At 40.9% G+C, this 27,917-nt stretch overlaps 1 protein-coding gene across 2 annotated transcripts in view; it reads right to left on the bottom strand.

The window, feature by feature from the left end:
- Nucleotides 1–27,917, bottom strand: part of IARS1 (isoleucyl-tRNA synthetase 1) — a 97,852-nt gene that overhangs the window by 5,649 nt on the left and 64,286 nt on the right. For both annotated transcript variants that reach the window (XM_032698972.1, XM_032698970.1), the window contains exons 20-33: nt 25,783–25,930; nt 22,859–22,979; nt 17,876–17,967; nt 17,458–17,535; nt 16,957–17,078; nt 13,772–13,874; nt 13,562–13,645; nt 8,709–8,883; nt 7,673–7,776; nt 7,279–7,374; nt 6,262–6,438; nt 5,364–5,475; nt 4,270–4,395; nt 449–592 (exon numbers count right to left, since the gene is read on the bottom strand). In XM_032698972.1, coding sequence (XP_032554863.1) covers nt 449–592; nt 4,270–4,395; nt 5,364–5,475; nt 6,262–6,438; nt 7,279–7,374; nt 7,673–7,776; nt 8,709–8,883; nt 13,562–13,645; nt 13,772–13,874; nt 16,957–17,078; nt 17,458–17,535; nt 17,876–17,967; nt 22,859–22,979; nt 25,783–25,930 — 1,682 coding nt within the window. The remainder of the gene's footprint in view (nt 1–448; nt 593–4,269; nt 4,396–5,363; nt 5,476–6,261; nt 6,439–7,278; nt 7,375–7,672; nt 7,777–8,708; nt 8,884–13,561; nt 13,646–13,771; nt 13,875–16,956; nt 17,079–17,457; nt 17,536–17,875; nt 17,968–22,858; nt 22,980–25,782; nt 25,931–27,917) is intronic.

The raw sequence follows: 27,917 nt of genomic DNA, 5'->3' as shown, positions 1-27,917 counted from the left end.
CACACACACATATCTATACTCCAGATCAGGTTAATAATACAATTCATTTGGCTTTTAAATAGCACTAAGAAATGTTTCACAGGTTGTCTCCAATGTCTTGATAAAGAGTTGGTTCTTCATTCAGTTTTGGTCCATTTTAGACTCAGCCTTTTCAAATAAGCTGCACAGGGGAGCTGATGGTCAGAAACAGAAAAACAATGCCCAAGGGCTCATGTTTAACTGCTGTTCCTTATCTCAAACTGGCTGTCCTTCTTCTCTTAGGAAAAGAAGGAGAAAAGCTAAATATAAACATTGTGTTTGTCAGAAAGCAAACACTAGAAAAAAATTAAGAAAATCACCGTCTGCCAATTGAAACTTATGTACTTCTCTTCACCAGCAAGCGATGATGGCCAAAGCTTCCATCCCAGAAAGCTCAGCCTGTAACTGAGGAGATCAGTATCCCACACACCTTGTGGTGCTGCATTCATGAGCTGTAAGTTGATATACTGGCAGAGTAGGGCAGCAGGAGAGCTGATCTGGGCAGGGGCTGACCCTGCTGTCACGTGCAGAGTCTTTCCACTCAGGCCCAGCAGGTCTGTCTTGTTCACCAGCTCTGGAACAGAAAGTGAGATCAGTCAGGCCATCGTGGGGAGCTCAGCCCAGTGCCCACTCCAGGAGCTGACAACGAGTCTTTCTCACCCCATTGCAGGACTGTCTCCCTTTTCACAATTCCCTCCTCAAGAAAGAGCTTTTCTCTGGTTTGAAAAGCAGGAAATATTTTGTTTTCACACAGAGTACTTAGTTTGCTGTAGAAATCAGCTCCTACATGATACTCCTTATGCACATAACACACAACTACTTATGCAATAAAACCAGTAAAATAACTTCAAACAAGCAAGAAATTATTCACTTACTCATTTCTATCTCATTAAATGCAGACCTGTGATCTTTGCCTGCACCCGAACTCCCCCAAGCTGAAGCAGCACTGGGAATGTGCTACTATGCAACATCAGGATATTTATTAATATTGAATACATTAAACTCTCTATATTCATATATATATATAATCTTTATAAAGCTTTAAAGAAAAAGGCAAAACTTCATTGCTGCTACTCCAATTCAACTTCCAGGAGTGCAGATGTCCCGATGCCGGTGCCCACCCGGTGCCCAAACACTGCCCTGGCATGGCTGAGGTGCCAGGCACGTGCCCCAGCCCACAGGAAGGGGAGCTGCTTTTGGTTTTACTTCCAGGAAAGCAAGAAAACAACTAAATTAACAAGTGGAGAGGAATCACCAAGACCTCATCATATGGAAGAGGAGCCAGGGGCAGGTTTTTCCCAGCACAGCCCTAAAGCAGCACAATTTGTGGGGCATGGTAGGGGAGAGCACAGTGAGCAGGGTGCTGACAGAGCTACAAACACCCAGCTCCAGTAACTTCCAGTTTACCATTCCCCAGCTGCTGGGATCCATGCAGGGCAAGGAGGAATGAGCTGCAGTAACGGGGGTTTGCCCATTTAACAAATTAGCATTTGGCATTACAGGACTGCTGACATTTTCCCAGGGAAGAGCTTATGCAGAGTGCTGTCAACAGAGCCTGTTCTTAGAACTCTCTAATAAGAGCAAGAAAAAGAAAAAATGTGAGTCATTTCTTCATATATAACAACAGACTTGAAAGCAAGTAGCTATTACAAGTGCTCATCAATATTAAAATCACTTTTAAAGTCATCTCTCCCTGCAGCTGAGATTTAAGTGGTAATGTTCTGCTAAGGTGCCTTGCAGCCCCATGGCCTTTTAAAAATTAAAGACTAAGAAAATAAATCTTTATGCTCTATTGTTCAGAAAACAATGCTAAGAATAAATTTAAAAAGAATTAGCCATCTGAAGATGAAACAAGACAGGGACTGAGAAGTTCGTAGGGGGATTTTTGTTCCCTCTCCTGTTCCCCTCCCCTTGAAGCCCTACATGATTTACAGATTCATATCTTCCTACAGACATTGAAAAAATGATTTTTTTTTTTAATAGGACCTTTTCAATACGGGCTACTTCCATGAAAGACCAGTGCAAGTCTAAAAGCATTCCCAACAAGAAGTTTAGAAAGTTTTCAGCAATTCGGAGCAAAAAGAAAGTCACAGACAACTGTTTTACCATTTGACTTAAGCCCAGGTTCTTCCCTCTGAATGACTATTTTTTTTTAATGTTAAGAGACAAATTCTATTCTCAGTTTCTGAAGGTCAGTACACATCCCAGAGCCTTGCTCAGTGATTGTGCAGTTCCTCAAAATACCTTAATACACTGCTGGGAAGGAAATGTTTATCCTATTATTTCAATGCTGCACTGAAAACCAGGGACATGACATATTTGAGCCTCCCTTAATACAAGAACTGCCTGGTCCTGTGCCATTACACAAACCCTAAGTAAATCTTCATTACAATTAGAAAACAAGATAATAAATTACTGCAAGTAAAGTGGACAGCCCTAAAAACCACAGGAAGGGAAATACGGAGCCAGAAATACAGTTTTACTGGGTCACAATTTTATTAACACATATGGGAACAATTCAGGAACAACTTGTCCAGAGTGCACAACTTTCCTCTGCAGTTCCTCTCAGACAGAGCAGCTGATCCCAAGCCCTGCCTCACCTAAGGAGGCCCTGGAACCACCATAAGGCCTCACCTGCCATAACCCACACCAAGGTGGGGCAGATAAATCAAATGGATTGTATCCAAAGCAAACACCAGGAAAATTCCAGGCCTATTCTCTGACCTCTCTAAGAGGTATTTTCCTTGCACATGCTTTCCACCCTGACTCTTCAGGGAGCTGTACCTTCTGCTGATCAATACTTGTTTGACAAACTGCAACAAAAGTGAATTTGATAACCTAATCTTTCCAAGGGAATTTCCATATTGTTACTAAGTGGGCAGGGGAAAAAAAAACCTGCTCTGCCCAGACCACTTGCAAAGAGTGAAAGTTTAAAATCAGCACACCAAGATGGGAAGTCCCCAAATGATCCCTACAGAGCAAAAGTGACATGGAAAGGAAAGGAATAAAGCTTTTGTTACTACAGCAGAAAAGAACCTCTTAGGAAGAGGGTAGGTTTTCATTTTCTTTACCAGTTCCTTCAGGAATTCCACATTAATGGATTTATGCTGCTTCCTTTTTGTTCTATTAGTGACCAGATAAGGAGTTAAACTGCTCATAATCTTAATGGAATGGGAGTTTCCCAACTTTTCTTGGCCTTTTGCAGGTCATCTCTTAATATTTGTGATAGCAATGAACAATACCAGTCCATAGCCACCTCTGCAGGCACAGACCACACTGCTAGGAAGGATATCCCCACTATTTGGAAAAGGACTTCAAGGAAAACTATTTCCTCCTTTAAACACAACTGAAACTTGAGAAAGATACCGAGGGATCTCCTCTAAATCACCTATAACTGAGAGCAAAGAGTAATCCTTTTGTATGACAGGACTATTCAGTTTAGTTGAGCACAACCTGAAAGAGGTTAATCACAGTAAACAAGTTTATCACAGGTGACATCAGATGTGGAAACCCCCAAAATATCCTTCTAGAAACACTTGCAGGAGAAGTCAAGAAACTAAAGACAAAGATAGTAACAGTGACATTATGGTCACAAGTAAGACTGTTCCCCTACAGATGTCATTGGTGGACAAATTGGTGATCCTGAGCAGTGTCATGGGCACCCCAAAACAGACAATTCAAGAACCTCCCCCTGAGATGTACTTCAGAAATGTTCCTATGAAAAAATACTAAGGAAAGTTTTTGTAGCCATCCAATTACCATTTCGGCAGTATTTTTAATATTGAATCAGTTTTTCTAAAAAGAAGAAATGCAGAGAATCCTCAAGTTTTTCCAGGGTGAAAAGGCAGTATTTTTTTTTTTTCTACAGACAGCAGTGAAGTTCTCATCCTGCCCACTGAGGCATTAGGAAAAGGAAGGCATGGAAGAGCTGATGGCAGCTCGCCATCAATTCATGGCACAGCCTGGGCCTGATGGAAACCCTGAAATAAATCAGATTTTGCCCTGAAGAGAACTGCAATGGAAGGAAGATAACAGAGGAGATGAGCACCATTTAGCAGCACCTTTTGGAAACATTCTGATGTGACTATAAACACAGCCTCATAAGCTAAGTGCTACAAAATGGAATATTTCCTTACCCATTTTCCTGTCAATTTTATATAGATATAAATTATACAGTAAATAATTCTACAGTGAACAACTCCTAAATGCTGCTAGAAAGACTTCCAATTTTCCTTGTCATACTCCATTTACCTGTGTTTCCATTAAAAACTGTCAGTTTTGAATTTTTAAGACCAAAAATGCAGGAGACAGCATCTACAAGTCCAGTGAAGTTCAAAGTGTTATCTCCTTTTGGATTTTCCAGCAGCAGCACACCATCTAAAACCAAAATTAAGAAATTAAAATGCAGTTTGTGAGCAACATCCAAGTTCCAGTGATTTTCTAGTGATGTTTTCTCATCACTAAACATCACTTTCAGTGAGTTTCTAAACTGGCAAAGCTACATCTTCCTAAAATTATTTTAGTAAGAAAGGGAGAGAGGAAAGAAAACAGGGAAATGGACTGAAGTGTACTTCAGATTTAGAGTATAGAAGTTTTACTTGTTTTTACTAATAAAGCAGTCAAATTTGTATGTCACTGAAGTATAACCTGGTATTATACTGATTAAAAACTGGCAGACTCTCTGCCCTCCACGATGGTCACCAAACTTTTACAGCTGGATTCATTATCATTCAGAGAGCAGCTCTGTGACCATGTTAACACTTACTTGATATATAAACTGTCAATACATGTAGGAAAAAATTCTCTAAGTGCATTTAATTTTCCTTCTATTAATATATAATTCAACCTTGTAATATTTTTATCAATATCACTGCTCTCATCTTTTCATTATCCAAAACACATTCTATCATCTAGTTCTATTTTATAATCATATGATCACAATATAATCTATAATTAATATAATATACATATTATTCTCTAGTATTCTTTTCAGCTCTATACTTCATATCCAAGGTTTTCAAAGCATCTCCTCCACATCAAGGCATCACCTGCACTGACAGCACAACATGGAGAATTAGAGATTCTCAAGGTCCATGTTCTGAGCACACACAGAGACACAGAGTGTGCACAGCCCCAGACAGACACTCACATACAGACCCCTCTGTGCAACTCAAATAACTCCTGTGCACACCTGAGTACCTCCCCCAGAAGGCACCACGGACAATGCGTGGTTTTACTTTGAACACATCTACTTCCAAGAATTATTTCAAGCTCCTATTGGAAGGGAGGTTGCACTATCTGTCTTTCACACCACCCCTGACACACCAGGCTGGGTACATTCCTACCTTGCTCTGTCCCATTGACACAGACTTTGAGGTTGACGTAGGCACAGGCTGGACCAACAGACTGACTCACCCCCCCTCGGACAAGGGTGATTTCTAGCTCTGATCCCTTCAGCTGAAGAAAGAGAAATATGATCATGGTTTGGATATTGTTTTATTAAACCAACACAACAAAATATTTCCCTTAAATAAACAAAATGGTCCCTCCAGCCATTCTGTAAATCAAATTTTAAGTTGGATGTATCCCACGCTCTGGTCTTTCTGGTCCAGCATGACATTTATGCTGAAAAATACTTCACCCATGATTCTGCTGGGGATGTCTTTAGAGTAGAGTAAGCTTGAATAAAACCAGGGCAAGAGTGTGGTCAAATATGGCAGAAGAAGCAATCAAAGAAAACGAAGGAAACTGCTGTTCCTTTTCAACAGCACATTTGAACTATCTGTGAAACTGCACTGTCACCAAGGACAACTTCAGCAACAGGGGGCAGGGAAAAAAGCAGCCTTAAATATTAATAACTGAAGTTGGTCTTAAGAAAAATTTAGCTTTGAAGGAAGTTCCAATACAAAAGCATATTAACCTGAAGAAATCAGAGCAACAATGCTCTGGCTGTCTAAACAATGCACTAATCCAAGTACAAATAACTGTGTATTTAGCTTACACAAACAACTAATTATTCATTTATTTTGGTACCCGAGCAGTTTCATTTTCAAAAGCACTACCCATACAGAAACTAAATATTTTTCTTTTTTAAACCAAAAACACTAATATAGAAATTTACAAACACAAAACAATAACCGCTATATCCCATAAATAAACACTGACATTTTTCTGTGATTGGAGCAGTTTGTTGGGTTAAAAGCAGATAAAGTGAGCTATGCAGTCAGAGCTTTTTCCTCTTACCTGGGTTGTTTCCTGGATGAGAACTTCCTTTGGGGTAGGCACCGGGTAAGGCTTCAGCTCAGCCTTTATTGTGGCCAAAATAAAATCTGCATGTTCCTTGATAACGGTGTCCAGGTATTCCCCCTCTGGCTGGGACCTGTAGTACACTGAGATCTCATCTGTAGGAACCAGATTCCGCTGTAGGACACACAAATACACTATTACTGACAGCAAAACTACAAATTTAAAGAAGAGTACTTGTTATGTTAGAGAAAAAAAAAAATCTTTTAAGATATTTACCAGGGATTTGTCAAAAGTTTCCACAAAAGATTTAGAATAAAACAAGCCTTGTGTCACAAAGGCAAGAGCCTTGAAACATGGGAGTGTATGCCAGATTAAGTATTTTGAGATTCATTTAAGGGAAAATAAATTATGGCCTCATGTCACTAAAGAACTAAATTTAAATCATCCAACAGCATAAGAGTTTTCATGGCCACATTCCTTCCCAGCTTTATTTTGCACAAAAATAAATCCATATAAGTTTTATTTTTTATATATATGTGTGTTTATATATTAAAATGTTTATATATATAAATCTATATAGGTAGGTGTATATATATAAAATCTACACAAGTGTATATATATAAAAATCTACATAGGTATGTATATATATATGGAAATCTACATACTTATATATATTTTTAAAAATTAATACAGAAAATAGCTATTTTGGTATAAATTTGTAATTTTTCAGTCTTATGCTGAAGAAAGGTCCCTTCCAACTCAGATTATTCCATGAATCTATGATTTATGCAGCCTTAACTGCACAGATATCTTTTCCAAAAAACATGTCCCAAGAAAATTTTCTTTTTATATCCTTTGGATTCTCTTGCAAGAGCTCTAATCAGAGCTCGATCTACTCATGAGGAGTAAATGATACATAGCTTCATGTTTAATTAAAATGTTTCTGTTCCACACTGCCCAAAGATTGCTGCAAAGGAAATTAAAATGCCTTGGCCCAAACCATCCCTTCCTCACCTTTTTGCGAAGCTTCTGGATGCGATTAATGACTTCCCGGGCAACTCCTTCATCCACCATGGACTGGTCTGGGGTAACATCCAGCAGAACTAACACCTGAGGAAATGCACAGAAAGAAGAAGGATGAACAGGTGACAAACTTGAAACGAGCTCTACTCAGGCATTCAGGCTGCTTTTCTAGAGCTCCTCACTTACAAAGTATGATGGTGAAGAGAGTATTCAACAGCTCCAGAATTCAAGAGACGGGCTCCCAAAATCTGTTGAACTACCTGAATTAACAATCCCACCCCACCGTTTTCCTATTACTTTTAGAGGAAGTCTTCCCTTAATCAAAACAAAAAAAACCAACAACAAAAAAAACCCACAAACAAACAAACAAAGACCAATAAAATACCTGAGCATCGGAGTGTGCCTCAAACTGGGAGGATCCTTCTGCGATCTGATACATGAGCCGGAGATCTTCCCCATGGAGTTCGTGTCCTTCTACAATAATGGTGCCTGCACAATTGGCAGAGGAAGAGCATCTCTCACCAGAGTAGAAAACCACAATGCTAAACTCAAAAGCCTTTAAATAAGTATCAGACTTCAGACACATGCACTGCAGTACATCTGCAATACAGTGAAACAGCAGATAAGCACTAGTGAGCAGCAATGAACTACCCACATTCCCACTTTTCACACAGGCACTTCTCCAGGCAGCAGAGCTCACTCAAACACAGGCGCTTCAGCAACTGTTAGTGGGGAACCATCTGAATGGAATAAAACTTAAAAATAACCTGTGTACTCCACCAAATCCTAATTTCCATTTAAGCAGTTCACTAAACAGATATAGCTGCAAAATTCACACCCACTTGTAACTCTGGAACTGAAGGAATGCTTTTAAAATAAAAACTATTGCACAAATACTCAGTTCCAAATTGATTCAGTCTCACAGAAAATTTATTCCCTGCTTCATCTTGGCCTTACAGTAGCACTTAAAACTGTAGAATATTCTGAGTTGGAAGGGACCCACAAGGATTAAATTCAACTCCTGGCCCTGCCCAGGACACCCCAACAATCCCACCACAGGCCTGAGAGTGTTGTCCAAATGCTCCTTGAGCTCTGTCAGCCTTGGGGCCGTGCCCACTGCCCTGGGGAGCCTGGGCAGTGCCCCACCACCCTCTGGGGGAAGAACTTTTTCCTAACATCCAACCTCCACCTCCCTGGATGGGAAGAAACAGTTTAACAGGAGGATAGTTTAATATTAGTGTACACAGCCATTTCTAATCTACTGTCAGCAAAATAATAGTAAAAAATAATAAACCCAAATTTTCTCCTATTCTCCTCACAAAAAATTTCACAGGGATGATAAGAGCGAAGTAACCCCTACGCTCCCCTAAGCCCACAGCAGGATATATTGCCATTGTTCAGGGGTTTGCACCACTACAGACCTGTCTCCTGGAACTTTTCCAGCTGCTCACTCTTCAGCTCTTTGATGGCAGCCACGAGAGGTTTGAATGCCCCCTTGAGGCGCTTGCCCAGCACCATGTGGTCTGGCTCTGCCCTCAGCCGCACCCCGTACTTCTCCTTGTCCGCGGACAGCGTCACCCGGCGAACGTTGAGCTCCTGGATAAAGACACCGGGAGAGAAGTGAAGCTGAGGAACAGCCATCTCTGACAGCCATGGAAAGAAAGGGCACAGACCAGAGGCCACGGTCCCAGGGAAGGTGTAAGCCTCAAGCTGCAAACTCTGTCTGTGGTTGTCTCTGCGGTCTAAGTCACTGGTCAACACTGGAAGAGCAAATAAACCCAACCAACATGGAACTCACCCCTTCAGCAGCCCTGTCCTCACCCTCAGCCTCTAGGTACCATTTCTCTGTTATTAACAGACACCAGCCAGCTCTCAACTCAAATCAGGCCCCTATTCAACAGCCCTTTTTATTTCACCCTCACAATTGCCTGAAGGGCTAAACCCATAACCTTGGTGTGCAGTGGCTCTGGGAATGGCCTGGCAGAACTCAGGAAGGAAAATTCTGCTGAAACAGTCCTTTCAGTATGCATTGAGCCAGGAAACTATAACCAGCAATTTCATGGTTTAAGTTGTACAAAACTGCCCCATTTTGTCTCCTTCCTCACCTGTTCATTCCAGGTCCTCACTGCACAGAAAACCACCCTGGCTCAGAAAAGCTGCCATGTGTGCCCTGCAGCACAAGATCAGTGTGCTGGAGCAGCCAAAACAGCTGATAAAACTTACATGAAACTCAGGAGGGGCCCCAGACCAAAGATGGTATTTTGCCACTACAGAAGCTTATGAATGCCCATTTTTCTAAGTTACACGTGCAGTTTTTGTCCCCATGTCTGAAGGGAACATGGTGGTGCTGTGGGAAGTTTTACAGAACAACTGACTGAGAGGATGGCGTTGGTGCTACATGAGGAAAGACCAGGGCTAGAGCCTTTTGGAGAGAGGAAAGCTGAAGGGGGATATGACTGAAGTCGTAAAATGTGAGAAGGTAAAACTGCTATTCACCAAACCCCTCAAGTGAGGGAACATGCACTAGAAAGAGTGGGAGAGGGGTTAAGAAAGAGATACAAGTAGTCAACCCTTAGAACTAATGCTACCAGAGGAGCAAAGCAGGACTGTAACACCAAGTTCAAAGAGGAATTAAGCCCCTAACAGTAGGCACGTGGAAAGATGTCAAAGGGAACAGGCAGGCACGTGCCTGTAGTGTCTGTAATGCAGGTGGTGCCTATAACAGGAGTCCACTGCAAGGGGTGGCAGGTGCTGGTGCTGTCTCTGCACAGCCTCTGCACTGCAGGACACTGCACACACAAGGCAGGACTTGGTACAGCCATCTCTAGTTTCACACAGTCTCACTCTGTTCCTGGTGTAACAGACCAAGGACAGACCTTGGAAAGTTTAAACTGGCGACACGAACTCTTCTCCAGGCACAAACCTGCACGGATCTGCAGCACATTTCACTCTAATTCAGCAGGTTTGGTCTGTCAGGCTGCCCAGTGCTTGAAGCACTTACTGCTTAATGCCCACTGGAAGGGTGTTAGAACTCACATCAACATGCTACAGAATCCCCAGGTGCACCTGGCAAGCAAACTACTCCAAGGCACTTAGGAAGCACAAGTAAATGGGAGCATCAGCACAACAGGACTAGCAAGTAGCCAAACACTTAGATTGAGAAATAATGCTTAAATACAACCTCTGAGCTGCAGCCTAATTCCCTAGGAAGTCCTACTGACATGAGGAGCCAAGAACACAACTGAATCTAATTTTATTTAATACATATTTATTTAATAATTTTAGGAAATCTAATGAAAATTATGCACTTCAGAAATTCAGTTTCAATGGGGTGCTGCTGGAAACGAGCCCACGAGTGGTAAATGAGAAACTCGTGGGGGAAAAGAAATAATAATCCAAAAAATAGCACAAACTGAGAGATGACTTTGAGCCCGATTAGATAAATCACAGAGAAGCCAACTCCATCAGGACAAGTTCTCTATACTAATTAGATTAGGAAACCATTCTTCTGTACACATTATCCATTTAAAAAACCAGGAATGACTTCCAGAACCAGGCAAGTCTGTATCTTAGGTCTGTTTGTATCAGCCTCAGTGCTTTGACTTAAAACAGTTTTATCTTCCTAATTACTCAAAATTTGGTCCTTAACACATCTTTGAAGCCTCATGCAGATAAACCAAGGCAACCAGCCCTTCCCATCACCAGTGGGAAGACCTGTACATGGAATGCCTGAACATACAGGGGCCCTTCCTTGGTGCCATGTGCCCCAGCTATGCCCAGTCCTCAGAGCTGTGACAGAGAAATGCCAGTGCTGGGCATTTTCTGGGCTGGGCTCTCTAAGCAAGCAGCCTAAGAAGGAAAATAAACACTGGCTATGTAATTCTGTAATAAATGAAAGACTAAAGGCCCCCACACTGCCACAGCTCCTGTGTCAGTTCATTCAGCCCAGTCCCAGACCCAGTGGCACCACATCACCATAACACCAGTGACACATGAAACACTGACAGACCTTGGGTTTGCTGGAGAAGCCCATTTTCTCTGTTTTATAACAGCCCTACAAAGGGGTGGAGGCTGGAAGGAATACAAAGGCTGGATTAAAATAAGATTCTGACTGTGCAGAGTCAAATTTACTCAGATAAAGCCCTTCCCTAGAAGCAGTTGGGAAGAGAAGTCCTGACCCAGGCTTGTAAATGGCCTCAAATACTAATGAATAAAATGCAACTGTGTCCAGTTGCTAAAAGCCTGCTGGATGTATTTCACTTTGTGAGCGTGGCTATTTTTGCATGACAACTCTATAATCTGGACAGTTCTAATATTAAAATCCCTTTATTTAAATGACTTGCTATGTTCTGAAGATGATAGAGCAGGACTGCAGATCAAAGACTACAGCTCCCTCTGCAAAACTAATGAATGAAATTTTTGAAGAATTGACAAGTGTATTTTTCCAATTCTTTTGTCAGCAACTGCATGAAATTAAATGGTGTAATTTCTCTTACCGATTACCTCTGGCATCTGCAAATTTTCTAGAAACACACTTCTGGCAATCACTAAAGGTTCTAAAGCTCTGAATACGTAGGAGGTCGATGAACAAAGCTGCAAACACAGCTCAAGCAAAGCTATCCCAGCCTGCCTGTAATCACTGACCTCTTTAGCTCTGCACCATCCCAGTAAACAACTGGATTGATTGCCATGTAGTACAATAAAACACACACTAAGCTTCAGCATCAGCTTGTTGAATTTTAAGATACAGAATAAAGACAGGACAATAGACAGCACTTTGTGTTTGTGCTTCCACGAAGGCATCTGAGCATGTTGTAAATCACCTCTGTGTAAGACACACCTTAACAGTGTCTGCAGTAGCAAACCAAAATAAATCAAAACACACTTATGTACAATCCAATTATGTAATCATTTACAAATTGTCAGGTGCCTCTGTTATCTTTTACTAGTTGCAGAAGTTGACAACAAATTTTGTCAGCTACCTTTTTGGAAGTAATTTCAGGAAGCAAACCTTACCTCCCTTAAAATTGGATTCTCCAGAACCCACAAATCCAGCTTTCAGATAAAAAAAAAATAAAAAATGAGAGAGACACTAACCTAAATTCCACAAAATCTGCTATTGAAAAGATCCAGGTATTGAAATAATAATAATAATAATAATAATAATAATAATAATAGTAGTAGCAATTCTAAAGTCAGAGTATCATAACTGCCAAGTCTAAGAGCAATAATCAATAAGCTAACATGACAGAAAAGCCTTACAATCCCACTTGCAAATTAATCAAGACTTCTTTAATTAAAATTCCTCTAGTGTACAATTTTTAAGAATTTAAGTCCCACAGTAACTAAAAGCAAGAAGCACACATGCTGATCTAGAGGTCCTGTGCACTGAGCCATGACTCCCACAGCCAGCACTAATTCCCCCAGCAGGATTTTTAGAGGCACTCCATAGATGTATATTAGGTTTGGGGAAAGAGGGTATTGCTGGTGTAATGGATAATTACAAGTTTAAGAGAAATCATGGACTATCCAGACTTGGAAGGGACCCACAAGGATCACCAAAGTCCAACTCCTGGCCCTGCACAGGACACCTCAACATGACTAAAAGAAGAAAGTGCAACCCACTTCAGGAAGTTGAGCTCCAAAACCCATGAAGAGTTACTTTGCCTGTGGATGATGGGGCTTTTATCCAAACAAAGATTTGGCAGCAGGGCAGGTTGCATTTCTCTAATGGACACACACTCCAGAGGACTGCAGTGACAAGATGAGTGAAGAAATTGTATAGACCCACATCTTACTTATTTGAGGTTATAGTTCCTAAATGACATCCTGTAAAAATCCTCACTGGTCCCCTATTCTCCCTTCCCCTCTCCATCAACCCCTTCCACTTACTGCCAAAGTGGCTTTGATGCCCTTTAACTGAAGGAGATCACAAATTCTGTAATCCAACTCTTCGACAACGTGTAGTTGACTATTGCCTTTTCATTCAGGAAATGTTTTTACTTTTCACTGACCAAGGGAAAGAACATTTCTAAAGCCTCTTGGTCTGTTGTGGTCAGTTTGAGCTACTAAGTATTTCTCAGCACTAACTGACTTCAGCTCCTCACCCACTTCCCTGCAGTTCTGCACACAGTACCCACTGAAAACCCCTTTCATGATAATCTCTTAACTTCATTTTACCTGGTGAGTTATTAGTATCAGCAACAGGGAAGGTTGGGGGTTTGGTTGTTCAGGTAACTGACACAGACAATCTAGTTAAGCATCATATTCTTACCTCAAGTACATACTTCTCTAAAGATCTGATGTTTTCCAGAGCCTCTGGGTCCTGATGGATAACAACCACTTCTTTCAAAGGATACTGAGGAGAAGGGAAAAAAACCCAACAAAACAGAAACTTAACTACTGAATTTTCCCAGGCTTATCCCAAAGTTACAAAGCTGTTACACATTCCCAAGGTATGATAAGAGACCTTAAGAGTTCTAACCTTGACTGGGATGGTTTTTCTGTCTCTGATTACTCGCCCAAGCTCAATCACAGACTGCAAACAAGAAACGGCACTTTCAATTTTTTTGTCGATGAGATCCTCCCTGGATTGGAAAGGAAACGTTATATTGCTTCATTTTCATTGCATCTGTTTGAGCAGATTGAAAGCATCCTACCCCCTTCTCTGAAATCTCCTACAATAGACTCAGTTATGCCTTGGCTGGGGCAATTTGAAAAATGAACAAACAGGTTTTTCCTCTCTTTTTGTTGAGGAGAAGATGAGGAGGAAATAACTGGTTGAAAACAAATAGCAGAGTTATTTTTAAATCTTTCTTAGCACCTCTCACAAGGTGGAGAAGATGGATTGAGTCATACTACCTATCCTATTAACATCCAATAAAAAGTACAATTTACATTAATAATATCATAAGAAGATGCAAAAAGATATTATAAATAGGGTACTTATAAAGAAAATGAATTACCTATAATGCAACAATTCACTGGATCTCAATTTTTCATCTTTTCCAGGAGTTACAGATATTTGAGTCTGAGGTCTTAGACAGCCTTGTCATCTTTCCTGGCTTCACATTTCAATACCCTTCCATTTGGAGGCAAGTCAGGGCTGGGTGGGGGGTTTTTTTGCCCTTTGGGTTTTTTTTTTTGGGGGGTGGGGTGGGGAGAGGATTGGGCTTGAAATTTTGGCCTCTTTTTTTTTTCTGAGTGAGCTGATGTTCACATCTTGCTTCAAATGTACAAGCAGCCAAGAGTTCTGTAAACGAGGCTTTCTTGATTTCTCAAGTAGATGCATTACTTCAGCTGCTACTCTAAGATTGCACAAGTATCACATCAAGACCAGAGGTACCAGTTTAAAAGACAGATGTGAATAAAATGAAGTGAACAGAAATATTTGCTGTAACATTATTTAGCAAAAGTACTGGGATAAAAACCACGTATCCCATAAGGACTGCCCAGGAAAACAGAGCTGGTAAAGCAAAACTTACAACTGGAATATCCTCATGTTCTGCATTTGGGCTTTAAGATGTCACTACCTATTTTGAAGCTTTTGTTCTTCCAAAAGCCAGACCTTCAGGATGGTCCTCCAAAAACTTGGAAATGTGTAAGTTGCAAGAGAGAAGATTTTGCTCCCAGAAGGATTCATATAGGATTATGTGGCAGTATTTCAATACCACTTGCCATTACTTAACAACACTGCAGAGCCACAAAATGACAATATTTTTCACAGACTGAATGCACATCCACCAAATTTTTTTAATGCAAGCCATCTGTTCAGACACTAAACAACCCAGTACTACCCCAGTGGGGTTTGTAACACAGGTATTGAGTCAAGTTCAGCTGTGAAAGTGGCCAAGTCCCTCAGCTTTATCTGCACTTACCCATCATATCGTTATAATAGTGTTTTCTGTAACTGCATCCAAAAATATCCCTTATTATTAACTGACAATATTGTCCTTATGCTGTCATCAGAAAAACATTCAGGGTCAAGGCAATTATGTGCTTCACAACTCAAGGTGAAACTCAAACTCCAACATTAATCTGGTCTTGAAAACACACCTTTTTATCTGACAAGGGAACAACTGATACAGAAGGGAGCCAATAAATTACTCAGACTAGTAACAGACAAAAATACAAACAAAATGCAACACAGAGGAAAGCTGTGCAAGCCACTCAAATATCTCATGTTGGCATGATACAGCAGCAAGTCAGTCAGCACTAACTGGAGTAAAAAGTGATTAATCCACTTAAATGCTCATGTTAAGGCCATGCCTGTGAACTGAGTCTCTGTGAATAGCTCACCCCCCTTCCAGGACTCCATTCTCCAGGAGCTCAAACCCATGCATTCCTTGATTACATATTCTCCACAGCACTTTCCCAGGGAACAGAAAATCAGCACTGTCATTATGTCGATCTCCAACTGCCTGTTGCAATAACTCTCACTATTAAAGCTCTCAGGAAGACCATACACTCTCCTCAAAGGATACAGCATCCATAAAAGAAACACCATTATGGAAGGTTTAAATTTTTAAACTGGTACGTAAAGTACCAAGGTCAGATCCCCTGCCCTTGAGGGTTTTCAAACCGAGCTGCAACACTAAAGGAGAGCTCCTTCTCTTATATTCAGTGACCAAGAGAACACTGAGATGAAGGAACTAAATGCAGGGACTAACTTAATCCACTGCAATACCAGTGTGCCCCTCAGCTGGATAAAAAAAAAACAAACCTCAAAACATCAAAACTAACCCAAAAATACTTCAGTTGCAAAGTTATACCTGGGCTGAGTTGATACTAAGGATGACTCAGAGCACACATCCAGTACAGCCATCAGGGACCCAAACCTTGGGGACACATTGGCACTTAGAACAAACCTCACCCATCAGCACCCACAGAACGATCTCTCCCGCAGATGAGGGATCCTCTTACAGGCAATCCCTGGACAATGGGCTAAATTCCTGACCTGGAGCCAAAAGAACTCGCTCTGCTGGCTCCATATGTGCTCCACACAAACAACAATAACTCCAAACCTCGTGGGATCTGGAAGTAGCACTCACCAAGAAAGGCCTAGAGATGGGAGATGCACATGTTCTTGCCAATGTAGGGCCTGCAAGGAAGTTCTCTGATCCCTTAGGGCCCTTCTGTAGGTGCTACAGCTTCTAGTCAGTGCACAGTTTGAGGAGTAAAAACCATATTCCTTGCCCACCATAAGAAAATATGAGTGGAGAACAGGCATTCCTCTTAATTTTTTTCTTTCCTATCTACAATCCTTAACCTAACACAAGTGTACTGCCTCCATGTGGAGGGAAAAGAAAATTCCCAGCTAAAATTGACAGTGGAGTGTGAAGTTCACTGATAATGAAATTCTCTCCTACAGCAAAGAGACTAACATTAATCAGAGCTTAATCAAAATTTAAACATTTTTTGCTTATAAAAAGGAGCACGTTGACTAGCATCCTAAAATTTTTTTTCAGGGGCAAAGGAATATCCACTTTATTAAAGCAGTTTGTTTATCTTGTTATGCAGTTTTAAACACAAATAAAGGAGCACTGTTCCATGAAATTAAAAAAAAAAAAACACAAAAACCACACAACAAGAAAACCTTCAAAAATTAATAAAAATCCCTCTCAAAAAATGACCAAAACCCCATTTTGCCAAGTAACAACTGCCTCTTACCTGACTTGGGGGAGCATGAGGTAGTGGATGCTTTCAGTGTTCTTTTCCTGAACCGAGGCTGGATCAATAAGTGTTTTCAGATTTTGGTACATCAGCTCAGTGATAAATGGAGTATATGGTGCCTGTAATGTTAAATTCAATCATCATCTTTATTGCTTGTACATTATGAATCAATAATACCCTGAATTGCATAGGGACAGTTCAGTAAAAACCGTGCTTACAGTGTCTGCAACTGTGATGTTATTCAAAATGCAGACTGAAATAAATGATGGAATTGGTACTACTTATTTACCTCCTTCCTGACATTTACATGTTACTTTTGGGCATCACATAAGAAATCATAATGTCTCTTTATCTAGTGATATTTGCCTTCTTTTTAATACCATGGGGTAGAGAAGCCCCATGAAAAGAGGAGGTGGAAAACAAGGGGGGAGATACACGAAGATGGTTTTATATTAATTACATTAAAGTGTTACTGATAGTGGGCTGTAACTCCCTTACCATAAGTCTGCACATGGAGAACAAAACACTAAACAAGGTTTCCAAGGCCATAATGCAGTCTTCAGTCCCATTCTCACCCTATATGAAGAATTCACCAAAAAGAAAAGCAATTGCAATTTTAGGATCAGTAAGTTCACTTCAATAAACTTCAAAAATGCCCTATGTTAATGCAACACATTGGTTTTCTAAACTGTGTACATTTTGCTCAGTTCTATCAAGTGCAGCAGAATTACTGGGCATTTTGTTGGACTGGAGGGAAAAAAAAAAGTTGACTTCTCATTCCCACTACCAGGCCCGAACTGACAGCACTTAAAATCATAAAATGATTTTGTGTAACACCGTGGAGCTGCAATGCACTCCACTGACACAGACCCCAGGGTTCAGTTCCCAGTGCAAGGCTGGAGCAGCACAGCCCTACCTTCAGTCTCCTGCGGTTCATTCTGACGTACCAGTTGGTCAGAATATCAACAAACTTCACCAGCCGAGGGACCACCGTGTACAGCCTGTAAGCTGGAGGGAAAAAAATGTTTCCTGGAGTTAATATTTGCCCTCTGCATCAAGCTCCTCGCTCATAAAAACACGTTATCATTTGCAGCTCTGGTGCTGAACACGAAACTTGAGCAGCAGCTCAAAGAAGGGACCGGACACGCTGGAATGTTGCAACTGCATTTTGAAATTGCATGTCATCAGTTCTCCAAGACAAACATCCACCAGCAAATTGCTTCCCTAATCCCACACAAACACACATTATGAAAGCCTTATGCTTTTATCTGACTCGTAAAGAGGATAGTGGATAAGAGACTATTAATCGCAGAGGATTTGGCAAATCCTAGATTTGCACATGCTGCAAATACAGCCAAGTCACTGGAAGTTTAACAGAAATTACTGTAGATCCATAAAATAAAATTTCCTTAATTACTGCCAACGCTTCCTTTTTTGCTCACCAGATTTAAATGAGGCACCTACCTCAATCAATTCTCCCTGAATTAATTACAGGCTTTTATTATTTTTCTAAGGAACACAGTGAGCTACAAGAATGTAAAGCAGCAGCAAGGCTGATGAGTTAAGACATAAACAGAGCTGTATTTTCAAGTTCTATGTAACTTGAAAGCATGGAGGACTGCCAGCACCAAAGAGGTCACCACCAGCATCACTGTGTAACAGGGAAACAAATTTCAGTTGTTCATGAGAAATTAGGGGGGTGGGAATGGACCTTAAACAGGACTCAGGTTTTTTTAAGGAAAAACTTGTATATAACTTCTCTAAAAGCAAAGAGCTTCTTGATCTTTATTCTGAATCAGTGTCATTAATCAAGCAGCTACTGAATAAAATGGATCTTGGCTTTAAAAGCTCCACCACACTTTTCACTGAGTTTTCTAAACCAAAAGTGTTTTTAAAGGCAGAGCAGTGGTATTTAAACCTAAAAAGGAAATGCTCAGAAGATTCATGCCATGGTGGGGAAGACATTATTTATGTGGGAATTTGTACTCCTAAAGAATTCCAAGCTCTCCTCTAGCTAGGTATTATCGGGCCAGGAGACTGGTTAAAAGCCAATTAAAAAAAACAAACTCAAAAAACCCACCCTTCAAGTAAAGTATATCTTTAACAAGAGACTCAAGTTAGCCTGGAAACCTGCATTTCTCTTCTCAATAGCTGTAACCCCAGTTCATGAACCAAAACATGAAATCTTAATTTTTCATGATTCAAGAAAGACATGTCTGCACATGGAAACATGTGCACATATACACACACACTTTTTCACTCTGTCATCAGGAGAAAAGCTGCATTCCCAAAATAAGTGCTTGTATTGGGCACTTTGGAAGAAAAAACAGCATATTAAGGCTTACTGATTTTTAATACGGACTTTTAACCCCCCTTGAAACTCAAAGGATTGTTTGTCCTATTGCTTTCCATAATATCTTCCCAAGATCTTGCTACTTGCCCTGTTTATCAAAGAGTCCAAAAATCCCAGGATTTTCCATTATAAGGGATGAGGTTTAGTGGAGAAATTGTGCTACTGTTCCAAAGCTAATAACTCCTCTGGATAAGGGTGTCATCACGAAAGTGAAGCTACAAGAGGTCACACACACACACTTCCCCAACCTGAGGAGGGTTTTGGAGCTACTGCTCCAGTTCTGGGCACCAGAGGTACCACACAACAGCAAACCCTCTTACAAACACACGTGTGGGGTTCCAACACACATCACTTTTGACGTTTTCCATGGATAATGGAAGCGAGGCTCCTTTGGGACAAGTGGTGCCTCCTTTTCTCCAACTGCACACGTTCTCAGAAGGCAAAGCTCTCCCCATCCAGGACTGGCAGAGGGTTGTTACACCTCTCAAGTTTTTCCAGGCTCCTCTCCCAGCATCCCAAAGCTGGAGTGTGCACAGGTACGTTTCCCTTCCTCCCTCAGCCTCCTCCAGCGAGGTTAATCCTACTCTGACAGGGGCTCCACTCAGGCTGACACACTGCTGGCTCTTCAAGCTGCCAGCAGAAACTGGGGCAGAATTAACATGAGTTTTACTTCATGAAAACATTTTTTCCAGAGGCAATCAGTGTAAAATTTAGCTCCACTCTAAAATGCACTCGATGAAAGGGAAGAAGCAAAGCTCAGTTGCAGCATTTCTCTGGTTTTCCTGGTGTCTCCTCACCACTGCCACCTTCAAGCCTGTGTGCTCTTACACCCCATCACACACCCAGCTGCAGGAATTTATATTTATAGTATATTTATCTCCTTTACCTTGCATTTGAGGGTATCAGTCACCATTATAATCTTCCCTTGTCTCTTCCTGACATTTTTCCTACTTGAAGTGATATGAAGTAGAAATCTTTTAAAAAAAAAAAAAATCCCCAAATAACTTTGTAAAAGAGACTAGCACAAGACTATCATGTCACAGTACACAAATTCACTGCATCTCATTAATATCTGCCTGACTGGAGTCAGAGTTTATGCAGAAAAATAAACTGAAAAATCCTGTTTATTAATCCCTTCCAAATGAGACTGTCACTCATTTCAGGAGCACATGACGTTATCTTCATCTAACACAAGACAACAGCATTTAATACCAACACCACTCTCTTGGAAATCTTTAGATTGTCATTTTCCAGCAGAAATTCTTTTCTCCTGCTTGGAAGACCTTCTTGTTCTGTAAAGATGGCTGTTGACACATCCCTTTTTGTTATCTTCATCTTCCTCTGAGAAATCCAGAGCAGAGAATTCAAGTTTCTCCCCCCATATTCACCTTCCTGCAAATAATTCTGTTTAAGCCGTGCACTGATCCAAGATCTCAGGTTCACAAATTCACAAATTGGTTTTCCACTGTCCCTCAAGTATTTTCCTCTTTATCTGAAGCACATGAACTTGTGTAGTCCTGCATATTTCTGCTTGGCAACACATGAAACTAAACACACAGCACCATCAAATTTCAAGGACACAACTCATAGGAAGAAGCCACATTTTCGTCAGTAAGAGGCCACCTACATCATATTGCTGGGTTTGGTAGCTTGAGGATTCTTTCTTCTTTTAATGAAATGTTCTCAGATGACCTCACATGAAGTTTGATATTACCAAAATGACCTGCTTTATCTACTGTAGCAAGATAAACTCATCTTACTCATCTTGGTGAGAGTGATCAGTCTGAGAGGGGGGAACGCAAGAGATGAGAGAAGCACGGTGACTGTTCTGAGTCACGAACTCGGATCTGGCATTTAGCTGTTTTCTTATTATCTATTATCCCACTAATACCTTCCTTCTCCCCAAGCCCAAGGCTTCTAAAATTCTTCAGAGGGCAACTTAAGATCACAGGCATTGTGGGGGGTGTTACTTGTTTATTCATAAACAGGAATGACAACAGCCAAAGCCACCCTCTTTCCAATATATGGGGTTCCAGTGCCCTTAAAGGCATCACAACCTCTTCAAATCCCACTGTGACTTTATCTGCAAGTTTATAAACTTACAGCATCAGAACAGCTACTTCAGGGGGCTCTTGCAGTTCCTCCTCTTTGCAATTAATAGTGTCTTAATGTAATGTGAGCATTGAGAGGTGTGGGATGATGAAAAAGACAACAGGCAGGAAGAAAAAGCAGGGGAGTACCTTCCTACAGCTCTGCAATATCCTAGTGCTATCCATCCTGCTGCACACACTCCCAATAGGATTACAAAGAAACCCTCTCCATGGAACTACACCAGGAAAAATCTATTACCAATGCTCATATACCTCAAAAAATTATTTTATACAATTGACAAGCACTGCCCATTTTATCCTTTTTTTACAGCTTCTCCAAATTCTATTTAGCTTCCTTTTCACTGCTGTCTTTCAGTAACTATTATTATTAATTGCTCTAAGCACTGCAGAAGACGTTGTTACAGCAACAAGCTACATCACTGAGCTCACACGATCAGCTGTGACAAAAAAAGCCTCATCACTTTTTGAAATCTCATGAACAAGCATAGCAAAATCTGACTTAACACCCATGAAAGCAGCATTCCATGTATCATGGTAGCTGGTTAAAGATTTCCTTCCTTTTACCAAGTCTCCCATAGAATCTGGAAATCTCTGGATGGAATAGCGAGTTCTCTAATCAAACATAGAATCACAGAATCAGCTGGGTTGGAAGGGACCTCTGAGATCATCGAGTCCAACCCTTGATCCAACACCACTGTGGTTCCCAGACCATGGCACTGATGTCACATCCAGTCTCTTTTTAAAAATCTCCAGGGACAGAGAATCCACCACTTCCCTGGGCAGCCCATTCCAATGTCTGATCACCCTCTCTGGAAAGAAATTCTTTCTAATATCCAACCTAAACCTCCCCTGGCACAACTTGAGACCGAGCGCTCTTGTCTTGCTGAGAGTTGCCTGGGAAAAGAGACCAACCCCCCCTGGCTCCCCCCTCCTGTCAGGGAGTTGTAGAGAGTGAGGAGGTCTCCCCTGAGCCTCCTCTTCTCCAGGCTGAACAGCCCCAGCTCCCTCAGCCTCTCCTCATAGGACTTGTGCTTGAGTCCCCTCACTAGCCTAGTTGCTCTTCCCTGGACCTGCTCCAGCCCCTCAATGTCCTTCCTGAGCTGAGGGGCCCAGAGCTGGACACAGCACTCCAGGGGTGGCCTCACCAGCGCTGAGTACAGGGGAAGAATCACTGCCCTGCTCCTGCTGCCACACTGTTCCTGAGCCAGGCCAGGATCCATTGGCCTTCTTGGCCACCTGGGCACACTCTGGCTCATGTTCAGCTTCCTGTCCATCCCCACTCCCAGCTCCCTTCCTGCCTGGCTGCTCTCCAGCCCCTCTATCCCAGCCTGGAGCTGCCAGGGGTTGTTGTGGCCAAAGTGCAGGACCCGGCCCTTGGCCTTGTTGAACCTCATGAAACACCCCCACAATTCTCCCCCCCAGCAAACGTGCATACCTGCCATTTCAGCTTTGAAGAACTGAATGAGTGATTGGGTGAAAGAAAGAATCCATTTATCCATGATGTTATTGCTCTCCTTAACTGTGTTCTCATTGTAAAGGAATTCTCTTCCCTCATCCTATCATCAACATAAAAACACAAAGCACATTTTCAAGTCATAAGGGGATATATTCAAACCTCTACATTCAATTACCTGCCAGCCACCGGTATTTTGGCATCTTCACTGTGTTACACTGGTTTCCTACGAGAGAACATGAAATTCCAGACACAGGTATGTAAGAGAAAGAGCAAAGGAAAACCTGCCTCCCACTGCTGCCTCACCACAACTTTTAACTGCAGTGATTTGGGTCTGTTAAAGCAGATCAAAAGCAGGACAGCAGTATGTGGTCCTCTTTTCCCTGTGTGCAGTGTAAGCCCCAGCTTCCAGACACAGGGTAGGACCCTTAAATTTAACTAACTCCTTTCATCCAGGGGGATCTGAGGCACTTCCAAGACGTGTACTGAGAAGCTGGAATCAATTCGGGGAACGGGCACAGGAACAAGATCTTATTTTTTAAGAGCATGTGACAATTTTGACAAGTTAAAACACAGAAGAATGTAACGATTTGAGAAAACAGGTGGAATTTTTAGGCATCCAACATGCACACAGCGCATTTTGTTGCTCTCCAGAACACTGAGGTTTGCACCCATCTGAGAAATGTCATCACTTGGCTGACTCTGCAGGGCATTGCAAGCAAGACCACACACAACACATTTGTCTGTGCCCACAGTGTGACTCTTTTCCATTTAATATTCTTACAACTGGTTGAAAACAGGGGGTTTCTTTATTTTTTCTCCTCAGATTTACAAATAGTATTTAATATCTGGTTTTAAGAGTCTTTAGCTTTTCCCTTCCCTCAGAGTTCACACGAAAAGATGTTTTGATTATTTGACCCAGGAGTTATGGATCCACTCACAGAGTATAAAGGAGAAGATTCTTAGGAAAGAAATGCAGAAGAGCAGCAATCCCAACATGAGGTCAGCTATCATTTAACTACAATTACTGTGGGAATTACAGGAAGCATAAAATTATTATTAGACTTCATCCAGGACACTGGGATTTTGGTTTCTCTCTTATAGGAAGTAGAATACGATGAAGAAGTTGTTTAAGCCTGTGTAGGAAATCTAATTTAAGCACTATCACCTCCAATAGCACATTCTTTTGCCTAATTTGGTACACAGGAATGGATTCACTATCTAGAAAGACAAATTACATCTGCTGAAATACTGAAACTATCCACTTAAGCACCTGGATTTTCCACTGGGGTCTTCCAACCCCAACTGAGCTGATCTTGCAAGGTTTAATGGGATCACAGCAAAAAGCTGCAAAGCACAATTCAGACAATTCAAAGGTCAAACAGGAAAAACAAGTGTATTTTGGGGGCTATGTATAAGTTTGTCTGATGAATGCTGTCTAGGGATCCTAAAAAAAGACTTGTTAAATATTAGGATCCGGAATTAGCAGACTTTCTTCCCAAAAGAGGTTGTTAAAAAAGATAAAACCATTTGTTTAAGCTATTTACAGTACTAATTACTGAAGTCAGCTGCCTTTACTGCCTCAAATGGCAGCTCTCCACAGTGACCAGGCTGCTACTGCAACAGCACGTGTAAGCACAAGGTTTAAGACTTCGACTTTTTGTTTAGTTTCCACTCTCCCCTAAAAGTCTGCATGAACAAGGGGTAACCTTCTATCATTAATCTCAGCTGAAAGATTAAAATTGGTTTCAAAAGAAACTATACAGTATATAGATCAAATCTCCAATTTTAATGAAAAATTACTATAAGAAAAATTTTAATCTTGTCGGAAGTGTAGAAACTCATGTCAGTCATCCAGCATTTTTAGCAGACTTCAAATGTAATCTGCAAGTCTAAAGCATTATTGCTTTTGTGATTTGTCTTTCTTTCCATTCCATTTCTGAATCTTTTTTTTCTAAGATGTATTTAAATTTAACTTCTGAAAAAATAACCGTCATGTCACAGAAGGCAATCTTCATGCTGTGGCTAATGTATTCAGGATCCAGTATTCCCAAGTTAAGCATTTTAATGCAGATTCATAATTAAAGTTCCAGTAAATGAGTTTGCTCAAGGAACTGTCACAGCAGCCACTGCTGAAAATAACTTTCCTGACTTATTTGCAGTTCTGCTGGTGTTAAATCTGTGTGGTGCCAAGTACTGCTCCCAGTGCACAGGAACCTGCAGTCCATGTGCCTACTCTGACAGATCCTCCCTGTGCTGGAGCTGTCCTGGCTGCAGGACACAGGGTAACAGCAAAGAAACAGCAGCACTAGGACAGTTTTGGTGGTACCTGCTGCCTCCAGGCTGCTACAAAAACACTGATATAAAAAAACCAACCAGGTTTAGCACGGACATTTCAGGAGGATTCCCTCAAGCACACGTGGTACTGGGCTTTTAAGTGGTGTCCCCAGCAAGGTGAGGAGCAGCAGGTAATTGCTCAGAATGTTCTGACCCCACAGACACCAAGTCCCTTGCCTTGTTCTTAAGGGTATGAATGCAATGTCATCCCCCTGACCTGAAACAAGAGGGAATCAAGAGCACTCTGACCTGGGAAATGGCAGCTGTTATGTCCTGACAGTTCCCTACCTTCCACTCCTCCTTTCTGTATCATAAGCTTGGTCAAGAAGATGCAGGTGATTACAGCTTTATAAAACATGGTGCAAACACCAAATAACAAATTAACAGCAAGGATATACAACTTGAGCTAACTGTGAAGTCAAGTCTTGCTTAGGACAAGGAGGTAAAGATCAGACGACCGTCAGAGTCCAGACCTCCCTTCCAATCTAAATTTCCCTACGGTGCTAATTCACCAGCAGTGGAAGAAGCACAGAGCTTCCACTGCTTCCCAGTGCTCCAGAGATCTGTACCTTGTGCTGCAGGATCTGAACATTCTGGACCAGGAAGCGATAGGCATTGTACCAGGGCAGGAACACATCCTTCAGGATATCCCTCACTCCTTCCTCCTTAAACCTCAGATTTTCTGCTCTTACCACAGGAGAATTGATCAGGTATAACCTGCAAAATAAGAACACATTACTTCAAAGCTTAAAACTGCATCTCCTGATAGAATTTCACACTAAGAACTCTAAAGAAGAATGTATATATATAATATATTGAACAACAACAATTTACTTCTTAGTGTTACAGGATCTTTTTTAAGATACTGCATATAGAATTTGAATTCAAATTTTCTTTCTTACTCTAAAAGTTAATTGAAGTGCTAACACAAGCTCAGATGCTATCACAGGATAAAAAAAACAGAGGTTACATGGAATTAAGTATTCATTTTTAGAACAGCACCTGTTGTTTTGGTAATTTTTGAATTCTTTAACAATGACCCAGTATCTTTGTACTCAATCCAGTTCATTTCCTCAATCAGGAAAAGCTTTGAGCCTACTGCAAAGACAGAACTAAGAGCAAAGCAAAACAGGCAAATTGAGTCAGGAAGCAGAAATTAACATTTTCAGGACAGATAACCCCAAAACAGGACAAAGGATGAACCTCCCACCAATGTAAATGTGCCTCAGCTCCAGAGACAACTCTGGGGGAGCAAAGCAGGGGATCCAGGTGACACCAACTACTTATATGAGGGACAGACATATCCCCCAGCTCCCTGGGTGGCTGTGAGTTCACAAAAAATCATCCTTATACTTTATCCCATCTTCTTCCCCAAATAAACATTCTGCCTACAGAAATAAACTGGTATCTCTCAAGTTAACTCAAAGAGAAACTACTAAGGTCTTACTCAGGTATCAAAAACTCCCTTGAGATACACTTCATTTAATTTTCCAAATATGAAAAACAAACCAAACATTTATTTTCTTTCAAGATTGTAGCATTTCTAAAGAGAAACTTATTAATCCATTTTTAGACATTTTATCAACTTTTTAAATCATGATTCCAAACTAATATAACTTTAGAGGCATTTCCTTTAGAAGGCTTTAAAACCTTAATGGGGTTTGACACAGCACATTCAGGGACACCAGACCATAAATTCTTCAGGAGGGCTTCTTGCATAAAAATGAATAGATAAAAATAGAGCTATCAGAATAAATAGACAGTAATACAGCACAGAAATGGGTCTTTTCAGTACTGTATTGAAAAAAAAAATTTTTAAACATTGATTCATAGAATGGTTTGGCTTGGAAGGGACCCCAAGGATCATCCAATTGAATTAATATCTAAATTCAAATTATAAACTTACAGAAGTACAGAATAATCAAGTGTGGTAATGAACTAGTAAGTAAAATAGAATTTATAAATCTATACTTAAACCAAACCTTAAATCACAATTATTTATGTGCCTCTGTTTTGGTGGTGTTTTATGTGGGGTTTGTTTGTTTTAATATAGCACCCCTATCTTGCACTACAATATGTACATGTTAAAAGAAGAGTAATTTCCTGAGTTATTCCAATGCTAAAATATCTATTCTATGGAAAGAGAAATAAGGGACACATTAAAGGAAGAGTTCTATCAATTTAGTTACTCCAGGTGATATCACCCATTGGGCAGAAAACAAAACCTTCCTCAAATCAAGCCAAAATTACCAAGTTTTCTAGCAATGTATAAGAAGCAATAAGTAACCTCCTCTTCACCTCTCTAAACCAGCAGCCTGTGGCATTATTTCTCCTGCATTTTAAGAACAGATTGAGAGGAAAATGCAACTCATCCCCTCTAACAGCAATACTTACCTCGGGATACATGAAAGCAAAGGGCTTTTAAAGACTATGACCAGCAAATTCTTTCTGACATCGTTCAACTTTGACAGGTATCCAGCCCAAGTCAGAGGTCTCAGCAATATTGAAATAGAACTGGTTTGGCCATTCTTACACATTTCACTCAGTAATCAAGTTCCATGAAGTCTGAAGTTCGGCTGTTAAATTCACTGTGCTGTTATTTCTGCTGTTTGCCCTTTCTACTCAACTCCATATTCATTTCAACAACTTATATCTATATTTTCTGCTGATCTATTTATCAGGCTACTGCTGAGAATACTTCAAA

This window comes from Chiroxiphia lanceolata, chromosome 11, assembly GCF_009829145.1.
Source record: "Chiroxiphia lanceolata isolate bChiLan1 chromosome 11, bChiLan1.pri, whole genome shotgun sequence".
Lineage (NCBI taxonomy): Eukaryota > Metazoa > Chordata > Aves > Passeriformes > Pipridae > Chiroxiphia > Chiroxiphia lanceolata.
Note: the sequence above shows the minus strand (reverse complement) of the source record. Positions and strands in the feature narration are given on the sequence as shown.